This window comes from Aspergillus fischeri, genomic scaffold (genome assembly GCF_000149645.3).
Source record: "Aspergillus fischeri NRRL 181 1099437636265 genomic scaffold, whole genome shotgun sequence".
In the NCBI taxonomy this organism is placed as follows: domain Eukaryota; kingdom Fungi; phylum Ascomycota; class Eurotiomycetes; order Eurotiales; family Aspergillaceae; genus Aspergillus; species Aspergillus fischeri.
In genome coordinates, this window is record NW_001509761.1 from 1227932 (window position 1) to 1252249 (window position 24318).

The window sequence follows — 24318 nt, forward strand, 5'->3', positions numbered from 1 at the left end:
CCTCTGTAGCACCAGCGAGGTATAAATTCCTCACAACCCCGGGCACTTCTTGCCCATCAGTCTTCAAGACACCTCCAACGCAACTACAATATAGCATTCAGATCTCCCAGAAACAGTAAAATGGCTCAGGTCTGGCTCGTCACCGGCTGCTCATCAGGCTTCGGCAGCGAGTTCGTCACTCAAGCCCTTTCCCGCGGAGACAAGGTCATCGCGACAGCCCGCACCATCGCCAAGATCGCCCATCTCCGCAATGCAGGCGCTGCAATCATGCAGCTGGACGTGACAGCCCCTCAGGAAGATCTGGACCAAAAGGCCTCTGATGCGATCGCTATCTACGGGAAGGTCGACATTCTCGTGAACAATGCAGCATACACGCAGTTTGGCACATTGGAGGACATGAAGTAAGTCTCTGACGCTATGCACAGGATGAGATTAACCAGTACTCCGTCCAGGCCTGAAGATTACGTTTCCCAATTCACCACCAATGTCTTCGGGACGATCAACGTCACCCGAGCGTTCCTGCCGCATTTCCGTGGACGCAGGGAAGGCGTCATTGTTAACATTGGCTCCATGGCCGCGTGGGAGTCATACCCTGCCGTCGGGGCGTATTGCGCCTCCAAGGCCGCGCTTCGCTGTAAGTCCATCTTCGTAACTAGGGTCCAGAGTCCCTACTGACAGAACAGATGCAACGGAGGCTCTCGATCACGAAACTGCTGCTCTCGGAATCAAGACGCTCTTGGTGGAACCCGGTCAGTTCCGAACTGAGCTCTTGAGCGCCAAGAATAGCATGTTCGCTGAGACTAAATTCCCCGAGTATCGGGAGTTGACCGAGGCTTCGTTCAAGTCGTTCCGCGAGGCGAACGGTAAGCAGAGAGGTGATCCCAAGAAAGGCGTTGCGCGTATCATTGATGTGGTCAAGGGGGAGAACGCGGCCAAGGGGAAAGAGTGGCCAAAGGAGCTGGCGCTGGGCCCGGATGCGGTGGCGGCCATTCGGAAGAAGTGTCAAGATACGTTGAAGAAGCTGGAAGAGTGGGAAGAGTTCTCTTGTGGGACAGATATCTAGTCTCGTTTGCGTGTGTGACTGTATGTCACTCGTCAGATGTGGATAGTGATGGACTTGTCGGTATGAAGACGATGCATAATCTTGCCGGGATTTCGAATAAGGAGCGTGCATATGTATGTCCACATTCGATGCAGAAATACTTGAGAATCCAGCCTCACAACCACATGCGCCATTTAAGGCTCTGCTCAATAGAACTTCAAGTCCGTGACTACGGATCGTCTTTCAATCATCCATGGCCTCGAGACACGCATCCATCATCCGATCGATAGCTTCGGCGCGTTCCGCGACAGTGATATACTCCCTCTCTGCAAGCTTGCTCAAGGCGTCACCAACCCAGTGCTGACAGTTCCAGTCCAGGTCCAGCGGCCCGTTCTTGATTAGTGTCTTTGCGACTGTGGACTGGATGGGTCCTGAGCCGACTACTTCGGAGATGTCGGCCACAGGCACCACTTTTGCGAGACTCCCCACAACAAAAGGATCCTTGTTCTTGATTTGAGCATATTCGAACATTCCCTGCGTGCCTAGGATGTGCATGATGAAACTTTGGTTGTCGGGGAGCTTCAGGTACAAAGCAGTGTGGCGGTATTCATGGTAGTCCAGAGGTTCGCCTTTATAGACGAGGACATAGAGTTTGAGCATTTGAAAGATGAAGGAAGCAAGTTCCAATGACTCTTGCTGTATCGTACCAGAGGACAGCTCCAGAGGTGCAGGGGGAAAATATCAACACAAGCTGTGATGCTCTGCGACCCATCAACCTTACCTAAGCGCCCAGCGGTGGGGCAGTTGCAGACTCTTCAACCAATCACACAACATTTCGTCGCGATGATGTTCCTGTCAACATCGTTATATCCTATTCCTAGTATAGGACATCACAAAGAGCTCTACTTTTATTGATACTGCTAAACCTACTCAGACACCTCATTTATATGGAACATATGAGTAGACTGTGGTGATGGGACTTGACTTGACCTAAGATTTCCAACCTCTAATATGTACTGAAACCGATGAAATCGCCCAACGGTTTATATATCGAAAATTTGCATCTGGTCTAAACACAGACACTACCTTTGTATCACTACTAATATGCATGAGCTATAGAATACATGATATGATGGCTGGCTTTGAAAATTTGTCAGCCTGTGATCCTGCTTTAACATGAACCCCTACGACTGACATCCTCGACCCACATCTAGAAAACTCACTGCATCGCAGTCAATTGATTCGAGATGCCCCGATGCATTCAAGCCCTTCAGCTATCAACAATATCAGCAGACCATCAGTAGCTACTTAGTCACCGGCGCAAGTTAGCCCTGTCCAGCGCGTCATGTCATCCAGGCACTAGTCCAGTCGAGACTGAGCCGTCGGTGAGATATCAAGCATGACATTCTTCTGGCTGGAGGAGATGTTGCGGATGTAGGTTACCCAATCGATCGTCGATCATGCATCAGATGTGCAGATCATCCGTTGTAACCCCAAGATCGACAAGACCTCGTCCTCTAAGACATGGTTAATGACGATCCTTCACATCGATGTTTGTAGATCATGTACTTGATATTGCCTGGCGACTATCTACGCTGCAGTCATAGGGAGGCCCAGGGGCTATAATTGTTCAGGTGGCGAGTATATAACTAGCAGCGTGGGGCTTACTGGATGCATGAGATATGCAACGCTTGTTACGATAGGCGTGGCAACCTAATAAACTATACAGTTTATTATTATTCGGAAGCGACAAACTTGGATAAGGATAGATTCAAAATATTAAGATAATAGAGCTCTTCCCATTCAGCTATTGTATCTGTCATTAGTCGAGCAGAAGACAACTTGCCATGTAATCATTGGTGGGCATACGTTGGTTGCAATTGGGATCTTCGAGTCGAGCGGCAGCCGCCATACAACAGCAACACAGGAGATTAGAGACTTAGTCCGTAACTCTCCTGTACAGTGGTTAGTGCCTTCTCAACACTACTTTCTCATTGATAGTGCCTGGAACAGCTTTATCAAAGTCGGGGTCAGAAGTAAGAAAAGATGTAATCAATGACAATGAGGATCGGATCTATCCCAATACAAAGGGGGAATAATCTTTCATTTTCGGCATAATTTTGTACCACAACTGATACACTACTATGGGGAGGACAGGAAAGACTGCTTGGAAATTGAGTTACCGTTTATTTATCTCCGTACTGTCCCACCACAATACCAGCAATAGATATTGTTCCTGAACTACTGCTATGGTATATCTTGTCTTATACAGTTAACAAGGGGGTGGAACTTACCAATCCAGAACGAGAGCATATATGCCTCGAATAATGATAAAGACTACCTTAGTGCTTGAAACTACATCCTCAAAATATCCGAGCAGAACGTGATACTACTACTTAGACAGTCGTTGGTTGCAAGGAACTACGCACGATAAGTTTTATTCCTCGTGTTTCTGTGACAATCTGCAATGTCTCGGGTATCCGGAGGAGACACGGACAGACCGTCGATACTCAATACCTGCCATGAATGGTCGTTGATAAGAAAACTGGGGTGAAGAAAGAATACCCCTGCTTGGTCAGCCGCCGTCACTTGCATTATCTCTGCAAAAGGTAATATCAATTTAATCTAAACTGATAGAGTACACCCCCTTTTCCACTGGAACGTTACGTCGACAATCTGCCGCTGACAATAGCCTAATCTACTTAGTCTCTTGACCATATTCGCCTGGCTCACCCACGATGCTTATAATTCGCCAAGATGCTTGACCAAAGCTTGGTGTACCGCGCCATCCAGACGCCAACTCTGTTAGTCTCCGCCACAGTAGCATCTGACCACCTTTATCTAGCCCCTTTGGATACTAGAGGCGCGCCGCACCGCTAACTCCGCAGTAACTTACTCGTGCACTGTTGACGTTTCCATCTTGTCTATTTAATCAAATCCGAGCATCCCGAGCACCGTCGGAGGTCCGTTTATCTACCGAGAAACCAAAATTGGCAGAACTGTTGAAGATTGCGCGATAGGCTGGCGATGAAGGACCGCACGGCAAGTATCTACCCAGGGGCCTTGAATCAGAATCTTGGTCTCATAGGCGTGCACATACCTCTCTACGTCGTTGCTTGCAGTTCTTGGCAATGCTTGACTCTTATGGCAATGATCGCCAAGTCATGGTGGATATGACCTGGTGGTTCCAATGACCCACTGTTATCAATCCTCTGATGAATCCCGGGAGGGGTACACGTTCTGCACGCAGAGGCCAATCAAGATCCTCAGAGAAGCGATATTCTGAGCTTATTTGGTCCAGATGCATCTAGTCCTTTGGTCTTCGGGCACTCTCGTCCGCCACTCCCATCGCGAGGCAGAAGATCTTCTCTGGATTTGCTGAATTTGCACCTCAACCAACTTGGGGAGGACGGCGAAATGTCAGTGCGGGTGCAATGCTACCGGAGAAAATGCCAAATCCGACCACTAGATGTGAATCAGATGCTATCTCCATCGGTCTCCGGCCAGTACCTCATGATAGAGCGGAGACGCTTGATCCTAATTACTTACTTCGAGAGTATCAAGCGAGAAGGCACCTTTGCAGGAGTCGTTTTACCACTGAGATAAGGAATGCTTGGTCTGGTGCTCAAGTATAAATTGAAGCTGGTTTCCCCGTCCAAAATGTCTAGCAGCTCAAGCAAGACTCGCAGGTTATTGACTACCATCAGCCCTCAAACTCATCCTCGACAGCAATACTCTCATCCTCACCAGTCTTCGTCACCACCATGAAATTCACTTCTGTTCTCACCTCCGGCTTGCTCGCCACGGCTACCATCGCTGCCCCCCTTACAGAACAGCGTCAAGCCCGCCATGCCCGTCGTATGGCCCGCAACTCCAATAGATCGAGCCACCCTCCCTACAAGCCCGGCACTTCCGAGGTTATCAAGCTCAGCAACACCACCCAGGTCGAGTACAGCTCCAACTGGGCTGGTGCCGTCCTCATCGGCTCAGGCTACACTGCCGTGACCGGCGAGTTCGTCGTCCCTACCCCCCACGCCCCGAGCGGTGGCTCTTCCAACGAGCAGTACTGCGCCTCCGCCTGGGTCGGTATCGACGGTGACACCTGCAGCTCTGCCATCCTGCAAACCGGCGTCGACTTCTGCATCCAGGGCGGCTCTGTCTCCTTCGACGCCTGGTACGAGTGGTACCCCGACTACGCGTACGACTTCAGCGGCATCTCCATCTCCGCTGGCGACACGATCAGGGTCACCGTTGATGCGACCAGCAAGACCGCTGGCACGGCGACCGTCGAGAACGTGACCAAGGGCAAGACTGTCACCCACACCTTCACTGGTGGCGTGGACGGCAATCTGTGCGAGTACAATGCCGAGTGGATCGTTGAGGACTTTGAGTCCAACGGGTCTCTAGTGCCGTTTGCTAACTTTGGCACTGTCACCTTCACCGGTGCCCAGGCTACCGATGGCGGTTCCACTGTTGGACCTTCTGGTGCCACTCTTATGGATATCGAGCAGAACGGCCAGGTTTTGACTTCGGTTTCTTCTTCCAGCAGCTCTGTCACTGTTAAGTATGTCTAAGAGCGTTGCGCTGGATGAGGTCAACACTCTGTGATAGTGATGAATGTAGATGTTTTGACGAGGGACGAGTCAGACGGGCAAGAGGGACCGACGGGAAAAGTGTTAGCCTAGGCAAACCTACTTAGTTTCTTCAATATATCATATTATCTCTCCTGCTTCATACACATCTATCAGTAATAACACGAATGGAATCTTCTATCGAAGAGCAGAACAGAACACGACCTTGCTGAAGACTCTCGTTCAATATTTCTGTAGACGATGTTTTCCTCCAACTCAGCCTCGCTGAGATGTTGTGACTTGCAGGCCTCAATATACTACCTCACTTACTCTATCCTATCGAACACGGCCCTGCGCATAGTCAGATGACAGACTAATGCACACTTTTGTTTACTTCCATCTGAGACCAAGGATATTCAGGACTAGTGTATCAAACCTTGGCAATATTCAATGTAGTGCACTTTTGTTCAGGTTGTGAGGCATTGCTCCAGGACAATGCAATTTTATAGTGCATCACATGCCCCCCCCCCATTAATAGGAAATTGTCTACAAGAGGGTTTGACTTCGACAACATTTCCGTCTTGGGACGTATCTTTCATATCTCCAATGCTTTCCTTACTCTCGTCTGGTGGTCTATAATTTATTGTTGGATATGGCGTCTCTGGTCCGTATTCGAGGCCTTGGTCTTCTCAGGATGGAAGTGAATCGGACTCCATTGCTGATGATGACATTTTCGAAACATACGTCGGGGAATCAATGGACTCCGAAGAGGAGACATGGGAAGAGGGCAGACATTATAGAAATCCTGAATACCACGCCTTTGCCGAAGCATTCAGATTGGCTGTCTCCATGGAAAGGGAACATTGTGCACGAGGCAATGCCAAGTTCTACGGAAGAGTCTTCGGGGAGGTTGTGAGACTGGTGAGTTGTGAAGTGACTTTGTAGAGACGGGTTGAGCCTTTTGAGTTGGGGGTGTGTACCTGAGATTCATGTCTCATTCTTATCTCTTCTTGCTTCTCTAAGAACGATCCGTCCGAACGGGTTCATAAATTATTAGTTTCCAACATGCAGGATCAAGATCATGTCTGGTATATATGTGTCAGCTATAGATTAGGATACTTAGCCGTGTACATATCCTCTGCGTTTAATAGAACTTAATCATTAGTAATATTCGCCATGAGATGGAGCCTTTGAACAGAGCTCTGAAGACCCGACCTCCTGCAGTCTTTCGTCGGTGATCTCTGTACATCACACCACATATCATGACTGCATTTCGATCGTAGTTCCATCAGGGTATTCACTTGGCCATTGACGCTTCATTATTCATTTCTATCCATGAGTTCAGCTACATCGCGTGTATGCGGTAGCTCTGAAGGCGGTTCATGACGACTGCGCATATAGGGGCCGCCCTTGTCGTCTGATATTACTGTGGCTGGGGGTACTTGTGTCCGCATTGCTCGTCTTGCTCTTCGTTCAAAGATCGCCAAAGCCAGTGCCATCAGCGCGATGACTCCCAGGGGAACTCCCACTCCAGCTCCAATCGCAGTGTCATGACAAGATCGAGTCGGCGTATCCGTGGAAGAAGGTTCCGTTGTAGCTGACGACGAGGAAACATTGCTCAAGAGAGCCACACCGGTTAACGCGTGCCCAGTTGGAATCTGGAAGCTGTCCATTCCTTCTGGACAGATGACGTCCGTCCCATTTGTGATAGGAGTGCCGCAGCAATATGTCGCTATACCGTTCTCGTAGGTGAGATTAATTATGGAGCAACCTCCGTCCCGATTCATATCCTCTGCGAGATATCTCGATTAGACTTGTCTAGATCATGTATTTAATGAGAGGTGTACCTACTGCAATACTGCGGACATCCATCGCCCCATTCTTTGTCTGTGCAACTCCCTCGACCCGCCACGTAAGGTTGATGGGCAACGTTCAAACAGAGTCCGTTGGACATGCATATATCCCCGGAGGTGCAACATCCAGTTGCTTCATCGGAGGAGCAAGGGACGTCACTCGATGGATTACCACTAGGAAAATAACATTGTCGCGTTGAATTTGCCATGATGGCTGGCCATTAAGGACACTAAGGATTAAAAAAGATCGAGGCTGGATTGACTGAAAGGTGGGGTGTGCGTCTTTATCGTTTCTGGTCTCACCCCTGTTCGCTAGTACAGGAGGCCGAGACTGGCTGGTGAGGCCATAACCCCTGCAGATGTGGTGGCTTATGAGGGCAAACCTCGGCGGTTATTGTTGATTGATCTCTACCACATCCAATCAGGCGCAATCAATGCCCGTTGGGGCTAGGATGTGACTGGCCCTAGGATTGGCAACTATCCCATATATATCAGTGTGGCCCCTTGGTAATATGCCCCCTATGGACAGCGAGTAGTAAGCGCCGCGTAAGAACATGGAATAACTGTTTACAATAGAATAAGACCTTATATTATATTCAATTCAACTATTGAGGCTTCAGCCGTACGTTATCAGAACTTTCTGCCAAAGGATGCGTTCCTCATGGTTGCCGTGACTATAATGGTAGCTTGCTGGAATCCCATCTGCCTTAATTCATCTGCACCGTTATCGCTGTGCTACACTTCCTCTAATGTTTACGTTCTAATACGGATTACCTACTAGCGGTTGATTCTAGACACTAGCATGTTACCTCCACTCAATGGGGCAAGCTTTAACCAGATATCGAAGAGAAATGTTAAGGGAGGCATGAACGTAAAGTTATAGGAGGCCTCAGGCAGGAATGACGACTTCAAAATTTCTTCCTACCATTGTGACTAACTCACCTCTACTCTTCATTGTAAAGATTCAGTTCAGAGTTCCTGGCGCTCTATCAAGTTCTTCAAAGCTCGTATCCGTTTCATAGCCAGCACTGCCTAGAACGAAGTACCCGAAATGACTCAAAGGAATTCGCGGCTAACCTTGCAAACTGTCGCCAACAGACGACGGGACAAGCACCAGTTCACCTTCTGTCGCCTGCAGAAGTGCTTCCCCGATAGCTACTTCCAGCCTGTCGTGACAGCATCATCTCCAGCCAGAATGACGTGACTGATCTGGACATGTGGTTCGTCGGCGGATGGGTTCGAGACAGACTTCTCGGTCGTCAATCCTCTGATATCGACGTAGCACTCAGCTCCATGACTGGCATCCAGTTCGGCCACGCACTCGAGAATTATCTCAAGAGAGAAAAACATAGATGTATCGAGGAGGCAAGGCGCCACGGAGTTCCCCCTGTAATCTCAAAGCTGACCGGGATCAAAAAGGACTCGATGAAATCCAAACACCTAGAGACAGGAAATTTCCATAATATCTTCGGCCTCTCAGTTGATTTGGTGAACCTCAGAAGGAAACCTACAACGGGGAGTGCAGGATCCCGCAGATGGAGTTTGGCACTCCGGAAGAGGATGCTCATCGTCGCGATGCTACAATCAACGCTCTGTTCTACAACCTCGACACAGGAATAGTTGAAGATCACACCGGGCTTGGACTGCATGACCTGGCTGCTGGTGTCATCAGAACGCCATCTTGCCCCTTCGAAGCCGTTGGCGAGGACCCACTCAGAATCCTCCAATTGATCCGTTTCGCAGCTCAGCTTGGGTTCCGAATTGAACGAGAGACCATGAACGCAATGCGAGCTGTCGAGCTGCGGCAGTAACTATGCACAATGGTCAGTCGTCAGCGGGTAGAAGCGGAGCTCATAAAGATCCTCAGAGGCAAAAAAACGTTTTCGGCTTTTCAATTGATGCATGACCTCCATCTTTACAATCCTGTCTTTTTCGTTACGTTGCCATGTATCGAAGATGAGACACCAAGCTGGGTTCTATGGCACTGGGAGTGGTATGGCCCACGGCACGCTGAATGGGCTCGCGCCTTTGAAACCGTGGCTTTGCTGTTGAGCGGGGGACCAGAGACACTCAGGAATATTCTGCTCCAGCCCGAGAAAATGGAGGACATCTGGATGCTGACTGCTTTTGTGCCGATGGATATCGGCCAACTCCATGATCTTGCAGAGCGAGAAGTAAAATTTCCCGAATTTGTTTCTCAGGCAATGAGAAATTATCATCGCATCCTGCATTACATGCGCGAGGGTACTGCCGATGGTTCTTTCACCGAAAATCTACCCCGAGGTACTCTTGGTCTGTTGATTAGGACTTGCGGCAGTACTTGGAGATTACAAGAACTGTTCGCGCTTCTGAAAGATGACGTCGATCAACTGAGGTATGGTAGTGAAAAGATGGCCTGGCTTAAGCAATGGTCGAGGTTTGTGGAATATATCTCTGCGGAGAAGCTGGAGAACGCCCCATACGTAAAGCCTATTCTCGACGAGCACGATATTTTGGCCTTGTACAATCTCGAAAAGGGGGGTCCGTTCATGCAGCAAGCCCTAGACGATCTTTTAGTATGGCAATTCACTCATGAGAACGCTGCGAAGGAAGATGCGATGGAGTGGATGCTTACCCAGAGGGACATGTACAATGTCTAATTACATTATGAGTAGTGATAACCTGTTTGATTGCTTAATCCTGAACTACCAGAATGAAGATATGCTCACATGGCATAATATTCTTCCGTCACCATAGACAGTTGGGCTATCCCATCACCACCCAAAGGCTTCAGCATGCCACCAGACCTCTCGTCCTTCCCGTACATACCTGCCAATATTTTCCCGTAATATCCTCCCCATGCCTGGTGGTCCGCAGAACAGCACAGCTACGCGCTCATCAGCCTCGCCGATGACATCACCCGCAATTTTGTCCAGATCGGGCCGTCCAGTTTCCGCGCATGACCATACAACTGTTCTCTGCGCCTGTAACTCCTCTAGCTCGACACACTCATCCGCAGAAGGCTTTTGCCTGCGCATATGATAGGACTGAGTCAGGTAGAGTTTGACGTTCTCATCTTGCGTCAAGGCCTGCCCATCCGCCAATCCCACCGCCAACGCAGCTTCTTCCAGCGTCTTCATAGACCACACAAATGTAATCCTATCTTGTCCCTTGCCTTCCGCTTCGACTTGCTCCTTCAGTTCACGGTAGACCGGCAAAGCAAAAGTCGCGCCAACTCCACCCGCCACAAGAAGAATTCGATCATACTTCCTTGCCAGCTTTGAGAAACGGGGGATACTCTCAAAAGGTCCGTAGATCTCAAGCAGACTTGGCTTCTCTGCCGAGTCTGCCAGGGCTTCCAAGGCTCTGGACGTAGGACCATCTTGCACCCGCGCAACGAGGGTGATCTCATTGTTCTCCGAGACATTTGCGACAGTAAATGGATTTCGGAGGAACATGTTCTGTATGAGCGAGGACTTTACCTTCATCGCTGTTTCCGCATGCAAGGATAAGTAGACGTGTTGGCCTGGCGCTGCTCGGAATCTTTCTATTTTTGATGCGGGAATAGGGATCTGCACGCTGATGAGGTTCGTTCGCGGGATTCGCGATATGGCCGCATACGCGGTGATGGTATCTAGACGGTTGAGTAGGGACAGAAGAGTGACAGCCAGTGTCTCAATGATGTACCAGCGTAGAGACTTTGCGTGAAAGACAAGAAAGATCAGGACAAGGGATGCAAGAATCGAGTGTGTGATGTAGAATAACCGATAGTTGCGACAACGGACGGCCTCGATGCTGGTGCTCATCATGGCGAAAAGGGACATGAATGATGCAATGCCAAGGATGATCTTGAGAGAAGTGAGATGCTCTTGTAGCGTTGCCGTTTGGATAAAGTAATTCAGGTACAATGTCGCATGGACAACGATCAGAAGGAATATCAGTCTGCCGGATATTCGGTGCCATGGTAGCAGTCTCTCATACGAAGTGTTGAAGAGCAATGCTAAAGGATTGTATCGAGATTTGACTGCAAGGACAAAATGTGTGGGTAGTTGCGCCACAGCTACTATGCCAAAGCGTTTTGTCACATGAAGATAATCTACTAGTGTTAGATTAATTGTAGAAGTATGGGTGAAGTTGACGGAATACAACTCACCTGTCCCTGTCTGATAAATGCACAAAGTTAGCAACCATAGCGCCCATGCTGTCCCAAAAATCCAATGCTGCCTTGCACCCCAGTCGGGAGCGACTTCATCTTCGAGCCACCACAGTATCGACCGCCATCGCCTCACAAAATTCCCAGTACTCAAAGTCCTTGACTCTGCTGGACGAGTAACTGCACTATATCCGTCTCTCCGAGTCGAGCGGAGATAGACCCAATGCCCTAACCGATACAGCCAAAAGGACAAAACCGGTATGAAGACGGACAGCTGAGAGTATAACCCGTATCGATCGAGAAGCTCTCGACGCTGCGACTTTTCCTCTGGACTGAGTTTGACTATGTGATAAGGCCAACCCATGGCTGGGTAGTCTTACGCGTCGCGGCGATGAGGAAAGATGAACTGATCGTCCCTGTGGGGAATCGCCAAGTTATCAATCTGGATCCCTTGCACCAACGGAGAATGGTAAAGCCGGTTGGAATGGCTGGGATGATTGGCTGGACTGTTGTGAGAAATCCAATTTCTGTGTTTTGATTGGTCTGCAGATATGCGACTCTGGATCCACAGAAACGATAAATTATGATCTGATAAGCTCTTCGGAAGTATCATACATGAATGATGAGACAGGGACATGGTATTGATAAGGTGTGTTATAATTCAGTACATCCTTGATGAGCTATTATTGTTTACACCTTGAAATGGCCTGATGTGCAAAGTGCTATCCATCACCTTATATAGACAAAAAGTCCAGTACATACCAGAGCAGCTGACAAGAAATCAGGTTATGATAATAAAGCATGAAAATAGCAGCTCCAGTACCTTAACTAGGCAATAACAAATTGGACATATTAAAAAGGATCATTGGACACTATAAGCGCCACTTGAAAGAATGAAACTCGGTTTAGAGCCTAATTAAAGTGCAATTCACCGCTATATCAAGTCAGATATTCAGCCTATCGTCATCCCGATGACTGGATAGTATCGTACCTGATTACCGCCATTGCCCGGCATCTTCAACTCCCTTTGCAACTCGGTTCGCCCCATCTTCAACGCCCGTCCCGACACTTCCCAACGCATCTCCAACAGGCTTTCCTGCACTTCCGGTTGCACTTGTGATGGTGTCGCCGACTCCTCGAGCAGCTGCACCAGTCACTCCACCAACAGTGCGAGAGACTCCGCCGACAGTATTTCCCAGAGTGGAGGTCACGAATTTCGCGGCGCCAGTGACGCCAGTGTCTTGGGAGGAGGAGAAGTTGTTATTTGGCATGATGATTTGCTTTGTGGTTGATCCAATTTGTAGTCTTGTAGTAGAATTGATAACAATCAGGTTGCAAAGTAATAGACAGAGAAGGTATGTTTGACTGGTAGTTGTTGTGGTGTCTTGAAGTTATATATTGAAACGTACACAAATGACGTCATATCTTACATAGCACAATGGTAACAATGATGGATGTGGCGGTGTGTTCTTTAGCTGTTGGAGTTATATTTGCCTCAATATTAATCTATATCTCTATTCGAGGCACAAGTTATTGACAGATCTAGGTGGATAGTATAGGAATGAAGATTGAGCTGCTGTAAAGAATGCAATGCAAGGTCGTGTTGAAAGTGTCTTAGAGTTTAGACTGTAAATTATGCAGTTTCATACAAGCTTCAAAAAATTAAGAAATACTATCATCCATTCATCATTACTAAGGACTACTGTACTTATGGAGGACCCAAATATACAGTAAATGGAGCAGACCAAGTTCTCCATAGATACCCCGCACACCATGTATCACCAAAATTGCTCAAGACGGCGCATCCTCTATTTTTCCGCCAGTCACATTCTCCATCTTCCGTCCACAAGCATACGACCGACTATATATCATTGCAACCCTGCCATTCACCACCATGTCCTAAAGAATCAACACTATCGTCGACCAAAATGTCTCTCGAATCCCACACCCAGCAGCTCACGCAATCGCTCGCCCAAGCCAACCTCACCCCCGGCTTACTCCCCTTCCTACCCCCAGACTTCAAACCCACCACCCAGCTCCACGTCTCCTTCAACAATAAGCCCGTCTCCTTGGGGAATCTCTTCCGCGCAAGCGAATGCAAAACAGCTCCAAGCGTATCTTTTTCCAAAGAGGTAGGCGTACTCAGCCAATAGCCCTGACTCCAGCCCGCACAATCTAACCGGAATAACAGGAGAACAATCAACCCTCTTCAACAAGCTATACTCTCCTCCTGGTTGACCCCGACGCGCCCACACCCGACGACCCCAAATTCGCCTTCTGGAGACACTGGGTCGTCTCGGGATTGAAGGCCGAGGAGGGCGACAGCGGGACCGCAGTGACGGAATATCTGGGGCCTGGGCCGAAAGACGAGTGAGTATCTGTATTGTTATTGATTAGGATGAAACGGATAAAGCTAATGGTGCAGTTCGCGCCCACACCGGTATCTATTTCTGCTGTTTAGAGAGCCGGAGGGGTTCGCGCTGACGAAGGAGGATGTTGGCGGGGAGGAATTTACGGCAAGGCGGTCGTTTAAGGTTGCGGAGTGGGTTGAGAGGCATGGGTTGGAGTTGGTCGGGGTGAATTGGATGTTGGGGGCTGGTGATGGGTGGACAGAGTGAGCTCGATTGCTTGTTTGCGTGGGATAGTTGAATATGGTTGTCATATGCATAGACATGAGGCGATATGCAAAGTGGTAGACTACATGGTAGATTCATATATTAGAATACAATTTTATGTCACTTTCTAGGTATCACTCGACTAAAGTCACTATTATCATTAAATGAAGCATAAATGCCGTTGAGTGGTATTGTCAATCTCGTCACCTTCCCCCAATCTAACTTCCTTTCTGAACGCTTTAGTAGGTCAATCCCCAGCGAGGGGCATTGATGATGATGCCCATGAGGCATCCGGAAATAATTCCAGAGACAGGGAGGGTAATAATCCAGCCAAAGTAGATCCATGCGATCATGCGCCAGTTGATGGTTCTCCAGGTGCCATTGCACAGACCCACACCGACTGTGGCACCAGAGATACACTGAGTGGTGGAGACGGGGAGCTCTGCGGACTGTTAGCACAATTATGATCAGTGAAGGGTAAAGGATATGGCATACTCAGTCTGGTGGCCATGATGACGGTAATGGCAGACCCCAGCTCCATGGAGAAACCGCGGGATGGAGAGTGCAGAGTGATTCGGTTACCCAGGTTGCGCATGATGTTGTAGCCGTAGGTCCACAGACCGATCACGATGGCGGCACCTCCGAAAGCCCTAAGATTGATTAGAATGTTTCTATGAATGCGCAGGTGGATACTCACAGGATCCAGTATGGAACAGGACTCTTAGACTTGAGTTCGTTGGTCGACCAGACATAGTAAATGGTGGCATAAGGACCAACGGCGCTGGATAGATCTGTCAGCAAGCTTCAACACGCGAAGTCGCGAGGGTACATACTTGGAGACATCGTTGGCACCGTGTGTGAAAGACGCAGTAGAAGCAGTCATGACCTGGAGGAAGGAGTACATGTATTCGGCCTTGTTGTCGTAATGGCGCGCATGGGCGTGGACCATCTCCAAGTCACCAGTGAGAATGTCTCGCTTCTTCTGCAGACTGACAACATCCTGCTCGATACCGCGGAAGAAGAAGCGACGGAACTGCCAGAAGAGGACGGCGGGGCTGAAGGCGGCACCTTCAGGACGAGGCCCGATGAACGTAAACTTGGGCTCTTCGACCTCGGCAGAAGCAGCAACAACCTGGCCTTCCTTGCCTTCCTCGCTCACAGCAGGCTCGCTCTCCTCGTCGGAAGGCCCGGCTCTCTCAATGTTAGCACGTTCGCGCTCCAGCTCCTCTAGGGTCTTGTGGCCCTTGTAGTAGTCCTGCACGGTCTTGTAGCCCTCAGGGGCAGGGGGCACCTCGCCGCGACGCAGCACAAGAGGACCCATGAAGAGGTGGTACCACTTCAGCTGCCAATCCTCCTTGATCAACCTCCTGTAGAGCCAAGGGAGGAAGAAGACGGCAACAAGCAGCGCGACGGCAGCACCAACGCCGATGATCACACCGGTGGTTTCCGAATCAGTGAGGCTGATTCTGCTGGAACCACCCTTCCACACGATAAGCACTGTGCCAGTCAGTATCGTCAAGCATCATGCCAGGGCCGGGGGTCATACTGGTGAGCAAAGCAGAGGTGATGCCAAAGTAAATGGGGATGGAGATGAAAGCCTTCATAACCGAGTTCTTACGCTCCATGACTCCGTACTTGGTGAAGAGGAAGATGATGGCACCAAAGGCACCGGACAGAAGAGGCGCAATGATCCAGGCAAGGAAGACCTGGACGACACCCGAGTTGATGTCTCCTCCCCACCACTTGATGCCATCGGATCCCAGAGCAGCAATGCCCATACCGATCACACCGCCCATGATGGAGTGAGTGGTCGAGACCGGCATACCGAAACGGGTTGCGACGGTGAGGTAGATGGAGGAAGCCGTGACAGCGCAGACCATACCCAGCATCAGCAGGGCAGGATTCTCCTCGAAGGCCTTGACGTCGACGATCTTTGTTCGGATGGTATCTGCAACACGAGCACCTACACCAATACTGTTGCAGAATGGTTAGTATCCTCCAAATGAATATGTTATACCTGTACCGGAGCAAACACACCTTCCACTGAATTCCATGATAGTGGCCAGAACCATGGCCTGCCAGTACTGCAACGAGCGAGACGACACCGAGGTCGCCCATGAGTTGGCGACATCGTTAGCACCGATGTTGTATGCATCGAGGAAGGCAAAGATAGTGCCAAGGGCGAAGAGGTAATCGAACTGATGGAGGGCCATCTTGTCGATGCAAGGGTGGATATCCTATATCTTGTCCTTACAACTTGCAGGTAAGATCATCCTATGCTAGTATTGGAGCGTGCATGGTGCTTATATAGTAAGCACCCAACAGCCCTCGGCATCAGCAGGGGCCTTTCCAGAAAACAACAAAACGCGCGAGAGGCGTGCGAACCAGATCCAAGGCAGTCCAGGTCCCTTCGCTAGTTTTTCGAATTGGCCTGCAGCTCGCATGAATCTGCCTCGTTATCTCGTGAGGCATGACACCGCAGTCAGTCGACAGGCTCTCCGGCTGTCTCTCTGCTTCTTGTTGACTCTTGGCGGCCGTCTGCCAAGACCTCCTCTAGCCCTCAGTCAGAAAGCTTGTATGGCCAATCACAGATCCACCTGGTGGAACGTGGTCTGCGATCCAGCTTCCTCTGACTTCGGTCCAATATATTCTAATAGTCTTGGCTGCTTGGCACTTCCGGTGCTGGATGTCCATGGCGATACTGCCGGTCGACAGACCACTTGGGGATGCAGCAGCCCACTCGTATCTTACGTGGGTTGACTGGCCACATGGCGCAGTGATACGACCATATGCAATCTGATTTTTTCTACAATGTCTTGGAAGTTGGACCTGGGAGGTTTACCAGCGCCACAAACCATTCAATTCATGAACTTCGTTAAATGAGACTATTCAGTCAGATTCCAAGCATTCAACCCCCTCATGAGACCGAGGCACCTCTTTCACTGAGCTCCTCAGCGTCTTCACCTCCTTCTCAAGACTCTGAATATATTCCACTGCCGTTTCAATCAACTCAACCTGCAGTAGATTCGACACAGTCAGCATTCACCACTCACCCCATGATCCCCAGCTTCAGTAGACAGCAACCCCTGCAGGAGTTCAAAGCACACGCACCTTCGTCCCAGACGACCCCCTGGGGCCAGAACCAACGCCACCAGCGTGTAGCACCCGAGCCATCTGCTCTAGCGCCGCCTTTAGCCGATCTCGTTGGTTCTTCTGCGAGATAGCATGTCGTTTGCGTCTGGAATCAACCTGGCCTGATGCACCCTCGGGGAACGTGATCAACACTCCCTCTGTATTCCGTAGAGTATGGGTCAGTCTATCCTCGAGGAGCTGCCAAGACGAAGGAGTCGGATTTGTCTGATCCTTTTGACTCGGAGTACTAACCTCGCTTTGGCCGGAGTTCGATGAACCGAGGTGGAGGCCTTGCGGCAGTGCTCGAATAAGTGGATGGAGGGCTCGGCGACATGGTGTGCTAGTGGTCGAATGGCTGGATTCTGTGGTGTCTCGTGCTGTTTCCTCCCTGGTGTCCAAGTTGGTATATATATTTGGTCAGAGGTTTGCTAGAGGAGTAATAACTCCGCTTGATAAGGACTGTCATATTGAGTAATACCGTAGATGTAGTCTTGGCCTGGTAAGACATGCCTCCCTGTGTCGGTTCTTTCTGGTAAGGAGGAGGTTATTGTCGTCATTAGCCTCAGTCCATCGAGTGCTGGGTATTGCCGATGTAGGGACTTGGACAGGACATTAGCCTCTGCATTGAGACTTCTAACACTATCTGCCTTAAAATTGTGATCTTCCCATCAATCTACCTGGTCCAATGCCGTATAAAGGCTATAAGGACATAGATGAGTTTCTCTGAGTCCAAGAACTGTAGCCACCAGGCTCTCCCAACAGTCATGTATTCTTCATTCTCACCGACTGTATGGGAATCTATGCTTATTCTAATGTTGTACTTGCGCTGGTGGAAGGATCCGGTTCAGGTTGAGTACAGTCAGGCAAGCACACGTTTGGACACTCCAGGAGTTGTCATCTGCTACTATTTACGATGTACAGTCCGCCCAGATGAAATCTGCCATATCGGTCTAGTCTATTTACGACAATCAATGACCATATATCGTAAGCAACATCAACACACAACGAGGAATGCCGCTACGCCTGAACCAACCGCTCCAGCTTCCGTAGAAGACCCTCCGGTTCAGCAACCCCCTCCGCCGCGATCTGGTCCGCACGCTCCTGTGTATCCGCCACAGCATAGATTCGAAGTTCATCCGCATTTCCCGAAGGACGGAAATGAGCGACATCCCCGTTCTGGAAAATGACGCGAACCCCATCCGTGTAATCTATCCGGGAGATTGACGAAAACCCATGCCGGGCAGAAAAGATCCCTTCCAGCTCTTGACGGATCCGACGAGACTGCTCTTCTGTATTCTGCGCTCCGCCCTCACGCACTGAGAAGCGGTCGATGATTTTCATGCTCGTTGCCCGAGCGAAATTCCGGATCAACGCAGCACGGCTGAAGCGTTTAGGCAGGGTAGTAAAAAGCGCAGGCAGGGCCATTTTCCGGCTTTGCGCTGCAAACAGCGCACAGAGGAGAGGGAGGACGGCATCGCGCGTCGGGAGCGCAGGAAGCATCTTGCCGTCGCGCTCGATGTCCGAGCCCGTCAGAAAGCCGCCGTTCGCTTCCCATCCGCAGACGCGCTGGCGCCCCTTCGCTACGGCGCTCTGCATCCCGGCGATCACGTACGGACTGCCGATCTTTGTTTTCGGCTCGAGAGCGCCGGACAGAGGGCCGCGGTCGATAGCGTCGTTGGTGCTGATTGGGACCACGACGGAGTCGGCTTGGAGGAACTCCGCGACGATCATGCCTAGCAGGTCGCCGCCGAAGAAGCGGAGTTTGTCTCCCTCCGGGGCGAGGAGGAGCGGACGATCGCTGTCTCCGTCTGTCGAGACGACCGCGTTGAATGACTGGCCTGTGCTATCGTACAGATTCTGGACGGTGTTGAGTTGCGCCTCGTCGATGGCTTCGGTATCTATTGGTACAAAGGTCTCGCTGCGACCGGCGGGAGTGGCTTCCGCACCAAGCTTCTCTAGAATCTCAACCACAACGTCGCGACCGACGGCAGAATGCTGGTACACGAGGATCTTCATGCCCTTGAGCGATTCGCCTCGGAAGAAATCAAGGTAGCGCTGGATATACGCAGCTCTACCCTCGGGCGCAACAGGAGGAAGATCTGACGGGGACTCCCGAAGCATGCCTTGTTCATTGAATAGAGAATCAGCAAAGGGCTGAGAGAGAAGCTCCTCGCGCACAACCTCGACCACTTTGTTGATGGGTTGTTCGTCTTTCTTCAGGAGCTCTCCCTTGGAGGTATTGAGCTTGTAGCCATTGCGATCAAACGGGATGTGGCTCCCCGTTACCATGATACTTCCCTTGCCCTTTTGAAGAGCAAAAAAGGTGAGTGCCGGCGTAGGAATAGCCCCAAGATTGATAGGGTGCATGCCTCCATCTTTCAAGGCTTGCACGACCGCTTGACACAGACCACCGCGGTTGTCCTCTACATAGCCAGTGGAGCTGGGTCGGAGGTCGTGTGCGAAATAGAAGTCGTCGCCTTTGCGAATGCCTCCTTGTGAGAGCTGCAATGACTGCAAATAGCGAATCTCTGCCAGGACATTTGTGTAGATCTCGAGCTGCGTCAAGTCAACCACTTTGCCCCTCCGACCACTAGTGCCAAATTTGAGGGGCTGCGGTTTATATGCCAGGTGGAAGCGCAGGGCGTCGGATGGGGAAGTAAACGACATCCTAGATAGAGATGGCGCTTGAGTTTACTGTTATAGGGATCTGGTGGATAATCTATGGCGACTTTGATCAAATTGAATTGATAAACAAAGGGGTATAATGGTCGGTGAGGAGAACATAAGAACAGCTCATGCCAAGCTGTCAACTCAGCTTAGTGTTATGCCTGAGGCAGCAATAAACATGGTGTGTTGCCCTAGGCATCACTACACTCCCATAGTACCAACGCGAGATACTGGTCACGATTGATCTGACCTCTGCAGATGTATATCATCGGTTATGGCCCGAATGAGCCGTAATCGAGATGGACGCTTAAATAGTCAGGACGAGATAAGTCGAGGTCCAAAAAATGACGACGGGAATCTATTCAGCTGTAATAATCGCTGCTATGCTAAATAACTAAACACCCAGGAATCATGCGAACAAGAGTATCAAACAATAATATGTACAGCGGTAAGGTATGAAAAACAGGAGTTCAGACCACACCGTCTAGGAGGAGTCGGATTGCTCTGGCGATGCCGGCGCCACCCTGTTTTTTACAGTAGAGAAATGAAAAGATGCATCAGTCATTCAAACACTCCCTCAGAGCTTCTGGCCCTTGTTGAAGCGCTCGAAGGACGAAACAGGGGGCGCAGAGTTGGGATTGGGGTGGTGCTTCTTCTGAGCCATCTTGACGTTGTACTCGAGGTCGAGCTCGGCCTTGGGGTCGTCGGTCTTGGGTTTGAAATCAACGACAAGGTCATCCTTGACGGCGAAGACCGAGTCGATGTCGAGATGCGGGTCGTCGCTGGGGTAGATCTGGTTGATGATGGTGGCGTAGTCGGGGTGGGTGATCATGAGGTGAATGTGGGCGGGCCGCATGGGAGAGCGATCCATGAGATTGAGAAGCACACCGGCCGGACCGTCGGTGGGCAGAGAGTAAGGGGTAGGGTGGTAGCAGTACCAGTAGAACTCGCCCTTCTCGTTCGATCTGAACTTGCCGCGGAGGTTGTTCTCACTCTGGTTGGGGTCTTGGAAGTCGTACTGGCCGTTGGCGGAGGCCTGCCAGATGTCAAGCACCGCGCCGACGATGGGCTTGCCGGTCTCCATGTCTGTCAAGACACCGTGCATGAAGGTGACCTTGCCGTTGGGGTTGGGGTCCTGGATGATGCTGTCGCCGAGATTGCGGAAGGGAGCGTTGGGCGACCAGAAGGGGCCGAGAATGACGTTGGACGTGGGAGTCAGGCCCTCGTCAGTGACGATCTTGTTGGCGATCTCATCGACAAGACTGATTTAGTTGTTAGCATTGATTAATGGAATTTTGTTTTTTTGCATCGCTGGCTTACGATTCAAGGCCGATAACATCGCAAATGCGGTGGCACTCGTTGCGCACAGGAGTGCTGATCTTGCCGATAGAGTTGATGAACTCGACGCCGAGCATCCACTCGGCGGGAGTAAGCTCGACCTCACGAGCAAAGTCGTGGATGTGCTTGATCAGAGATCCCAAGACGACGCGAGCGCGCTCGGGGGTCCTGGGTCCCATAGAGTTGATCACATAGGGAGTGAAGTTGGGGTCGAATTGGCGCTTGGGCGACATTGTGTATTTGTGTGTATGAGATTGGTCGAAATGACACGACTGGAGGATTTGCGAGGGAGATTAAATTGTCTATGGAGGATGATTGACGAAGAAATTCGAGAGAAACATCACTGCTCTTATAAACATTTCAATATGTGTGGTGAATCTGGATACTGAGGTGGTCAGATGGCGACGGCAAATACGGTCGGCTCCTAGCCCATGGGTTTATGAGGGGCCCCGCCTTGCGTCGGGGTCAGATAAATAGCAGGCACGGTTGCTACATGCCGAGAGGTTCGCGAACAAATTTCGATTGCATGACTCCACGATTCCGGCAACTGTCAAATCTAAGAACCGACCGGCGGCTGCCCGGAGATCTTAAGAATTGATCATCCGGGTCAACTGGGACGTTTGGCAGATATGTATTTCCGTTTCCTCCACTGGCCTGAGAAGGCAGGCAGACACACGGCTCCCCGCGCTGGCGATCGGTTATGGAAGGGCAACCGGCGCGGGGTGATTCGATGGCTGCAAACCTGCTTACTAACATCAACCCAGCTGGGAACGGGATCGGATATTCAAAGTAGCCGCGCTATGCTGCCGGAGTAGATCTTACCCGCTGGCAAAGAAATCAAGAGGCAGATTTCCACGTGACTCAGTCTTGACATTTATCCTTCTAATTCCTACTTTGCCATTGGTTCATCGCAGTTATTCTTCTGTTTTCCCAAAGGCCATTAACAATAATGCCTCTTTGCACTTATCCTTTCGATTCTGCAGTATACTAGAAAGTTGCGTTGATGTGGGGATAGATAATAGCATACTGACGGAGTATCTTTGGTCAGCAGCAAACTGGCATGTGGAAAAGCCTACATCCAAGTCTCTTTCTCTCATCGTGCTCAACCATAGTGCTCTTATCGACACTAAATTCAATGTTAGGGTCTGCTCCTGAATCTTCTCATCCAAACTCAAATTAATGCCAAGGCCATGCTTCAGTTTCGCCACCACAGAGCTATAAGCTTCGACACCATATCAACTTCCTGCCCATATCTAAGTCGAGAGGCGCATTCAATACTACTTGGTTCATGATCTCTTACACAATCTCTTTTCCTATAAGCAGGTGTGCTGATGTGATAAATAAGGTATGATAGACTCACAGAAGATTCATGCGACATGGCCACCATCATGGTCAGACAGGGTACATATTGTCGCCCTAAATACTAACCACGCTGATTTTATCAACTGGTGGACTAGATCTTTAAAGTGTCATGGTTGATCATAATTCACTCTGCCTACTTCATCTTTATTATCTGAAAGAATGACTATCATGGATTTTACGGACTTTCCATACTCATTTAGATGTGGACGTAGACACGCTCCACTATCTTTCGATGAGCAGCAGGTAAGCCAGCATCCCCCCTTCATTGTCTCTCATCTTCCCTACACTACAAATTCCCTATCCTGGCGGATGATTATATTGGTATTCGAAGCCATTCGATGGTCTTACCTGGCTATTCGGAACTCTGGGATGCTTTGGGGAAGATCAACGGATTCTAAACGGCTAATGTACCTTGGGGAGCACGCGAAGATGATCAGTTATATGTCTTTTTGTGCCTACAAACAAATACGTTATTGTCTTGGCTGCCTCCATTACCAAAGGAGGCTACTGCGAACTGCAACATGCCATCATCCGTAAACCACCTCGTACGAGGTATGCTCTCATCCAGAAATCAATGACCTGATGCAAATGCTTCTGTAGTGAATAGCTCAATTCCGTATTTCGCTTCTAGTCTCCATGAACTCTTTGCTAATGTACTAGTGTGTATCTGTGATAATTTCCTGATTGTTTATTTTGAATAAGGTCTAGGAGCGAGCTGCAAGATCTGTCATTAGAGATAAGTCCATCAAGAATAGGAACGCGGGCAAAGTAGGGATAAGATTGATCTTCTATCGACCGTTCCGCCAGCATATGTTCGCTCTTGTGCAAACAGTCCGCCATATATTCTCTATAGATGACTCTTAGGGCCTAGGTTGACCAGCCGCCAGTATCCAAGCAGCGCCGGCTGCGATAGACAAATGACACATAGGTTCAATCGAGCCACATCATTAATTAACATTATGGGTAGTACCTCTGTTCTTCACGAGGGAAAAGCAACCGGGAATTTTTGGGCCCAGTTTAACTTTAATTAATACTACAATTAAATAACATTACCATACCTAATGAGAAGTGAGAAACAACTGGAATGGTCTGTGCTTCAGCTGCCTGCGGTAATAATATGACTAGATAATAAAATCACCTTGCCCCATACTTCTAATAAGCTTACTGCGCTTTACCTAGGCCTAGGCTGCCCACAAATGATGTGGGGCCAGATCCTGAATTAGGAAACTTGGGCCCTATATATTCATACACATAGAGATCAGGGAAGACCGGCTGAATCTAATCAAACTGTTACTGATTGCACCTACATGTGCATTTATGTTAGATATAAATAGTCTTATGCGATGACGGTTATCTTGAATCATACTCCCCAGTACCCTGCTGCAAACGGATAAGAACCTCTTACTAAAGTCAATCCAAGATGCAGATATTACGGAACCATGGAACACCAACCCCATGATATCAGTGACTACGCTAAATTTGCAAACACAATGGAATTCAACTTGAGTGGGAGGCAATATGAGAGCATGAGTATGCAGTTACTTCTAATTCCAGAACAGTAGGGACTGCATGACAAAGAGATGATTTCGACCTAGGCTGCCTAGAC

The 24318-nt window shown here is 49.7% G+C and overlaps 11 protein-coding genes and 1 pseudogene across 11 annotated transcripts; 4 read left to right on the forward strand and 8 right to left on the reverse strand.

Annotated features, from left to right (window-relative positions):
- Nucleotides 1–120: 120 nt before the first annotated feature.
- NFIA_004750 (putative short-chain oxidoreductase) lies at nucleotides 121–1063 on the forward strand (the record flags this gene model as incomplete). Its single annotated transcript, XM_001259013.1, has 3 exons — nucleotides 121–401; nucleotides 453–634; nucleotides 684–1063. The coding sequence occupies 3 exons, from the start codon at nucleotides 121–123 to the stop codon at nucleotides 1061–1063; spliced, it is 843 nt and encodes a 280-aa protein (XP_001259014.1).
- Nucleotides 1064–1285: 222 nt separating this feature from the next.
- Nucleotides 1286–1702, reverse strand: NFIA_004760 (uncharacterized protein; the record flags this gene model as incomplete). Its single annotated transcript, XM_001259014.1, has 1 exon — nucleotides 1286–1702. One exon carries the CDS (start codon nucleotides 1700–1702, stop codon nucleotides 1286–1288), a length of 417 nt encoding a protein of 138 aa, XP_001259015.1.
- A 3104-nt stretch (nucleotides 1703–4806) lies between these two features.
- NFIA_004770 (A4/G1 family peptidase) lies at nucleotides 4807–5616 on the forward strand (the record flags this gene model as incomplete). Its single annotated transcript, XM_001259015.1, has 1 exon — nucleotides 4807–5616. One exon carries the CDS (start codon nucleotides 4807–4809, stop codon nucleotides 5614–5616), a length of 810 nt encoding a protein of 269 aa, XP_001259016.1.
- Nucleotides 5617–6932: 1316 nt separating this feature from the next.
- NFIA_004780 (uncharacterized protein) lies at nucleotides 6933–7675 on the reverse strand (the record flags this gene model as incomplete). The annotated part of the gene is made up of 2 exons (XM_001259016.1): nucleotides 6933–7405; nucleotides 7465–7675. 2 exons carry the CDS (start codon nucleotides 7673–7675, stop codon nucleotides 6933–6935), a joined length of 684 nt encoding a protein of 227 aa, XP_001259017.1.
- A 1006-nt stretch (nucleotides 7676–8681) lies between these two features.
- NFIA_004790 lies at nucleotides 8682–10100 on the forward strand (annotated as a pseudogene).
- A 119-nt stretch (nucleotides 10101–10219) lies between these two features.
- NFIA_004800 (putative metalloreductase Fre8) lies at nucleotides 10220–11962 on the reverse strand (the record flags this gene model as incomplete). The annotated part of the gene is made up of 2 exons (XM_001259017.1): nucleotides 10220–11541; nucleotides 11599–11962. The coding sequence occupies 2 exons, from the start codon at nucleotides 11960–11962 to the stop codon at nucleotides 10220–10222; spliced, it is 1686 nt and encodes a 561-aa protein (XP_001259018.1).
- A 631-nt stretch (nucleotides 11963–12593) lies between these two features.
- Nucleotides 12594–12869, reverse strand: NFIA_004810 (uncharacterized protein; the record flags this gene model as incomplete). Its single annotated transcript, XM_001259018.1, has 1 exon — nucleotides 12594–12869. The coding sequence occupies one exon, from the start codon at nucleotides 12867–12869 to the stop codon at nucleotides 12594–12596; it is 276 nt and encodes a 91-aa protein (XP_001259019.1).
- Nucleotides 12870–13526: 657 nt separating this feature from the next.
- NFIA_004820 (YbhB/YbcL family Raf kinase inhibitor-like protein) lies at nucleotides 13527–14216 on the forward strand (the record flags this gene model as incomplete). Its single annotated transcript, XM_001259019.1, has 3 exons — nucleotides 13527–13730; nucleotides 13790–13968; nucleotides 14060–14216. The coding sequence occupies 3 exons, from the start codon at nucleotides 13527–13529 to the stop codon at nucleotides 14214–14216; spliced, it is 540 nt and encodes a 179-aa protein (XP_001259020.1).
- Nucleotides 14217–14452: 236 nt separating this feature from the next.
- NFIA_004830 (inorganic phosphate transporter) lies at nucleotides 14453–16426 on the reverse strand (the record flags this gene model as incomplete). Its single annotated transcript, XM_001259020.1, has 6 exons — nucleotides 14453–14655; nucleotides 14709–14863; nucleotides 14911–14994; nucleotides 15047–15710; nucleotides 15760–16187; nucleotides 16251–16426. 6 exons carry the CDS (start codon nucleotides 16424–16426, stop codon nucleotides 14453–14455), a joined length of 1710 nt encoding a protein of 569 aa, XP_001259021.1.
- An 883-nt stretch (nucleotides 16427–17309) lies between these two features.
- On the reverse strand, nucleotides 17310–17679 carry NFIA_004840 (uncharacterized protein; the record flags this gene model as incomplete). Its single annotated transcript, XM_001259021.1, has 2 exons — nucleotides 17310–17503; nucleotides 17598–17679. 2 exons carry the CDS (start codon nucleotides 17677–17679, stop codon nucleotides 17310–17312), a joined length of 276 nt encoding a protein of 91 aa, XP_001259022.1.
- A 683-nt stretch (nucleotides 17680–18362) lies between these two features.
- NFIA_004850 (phosphomannomutase) lies at nucleotides 18363–20012 on the reverse strand (the record flags this gene model as incomplete). Its single annotated transcript, XM_001259022.1, has 1 exon — nucleotides 18363–20012. One exon carries the CDS (start codon nucleotides 20010–20012, stop codon nucleotides 18363–18365), a length of 1650 nt encoding a protein of 549 aa, XP_001259023.1.
- A 577-nt stretch (nucleotides 20013–20589) lies between these two features.
- On the reverse strand, nucleotides 20590–21583 carry NFIA_004860 (putative catechol dioxygenase; the record flags this gene model as incomplete). Its single annotated transcript, XM_001259023.1, has 2 exons — nucleotides 20590–21274; nucleotides 21333–21583. The coding sequence occupies 2 exons, from the start codon at nucleotides 21581–21583 to the stop codon at nucleotides 20590–20592; spliced, it is 936 nt and encodes a 311-aa protein (XP_001259024.1).
- Nucleotides 21584–24318: the final 2735 nt, after the last annotated feature.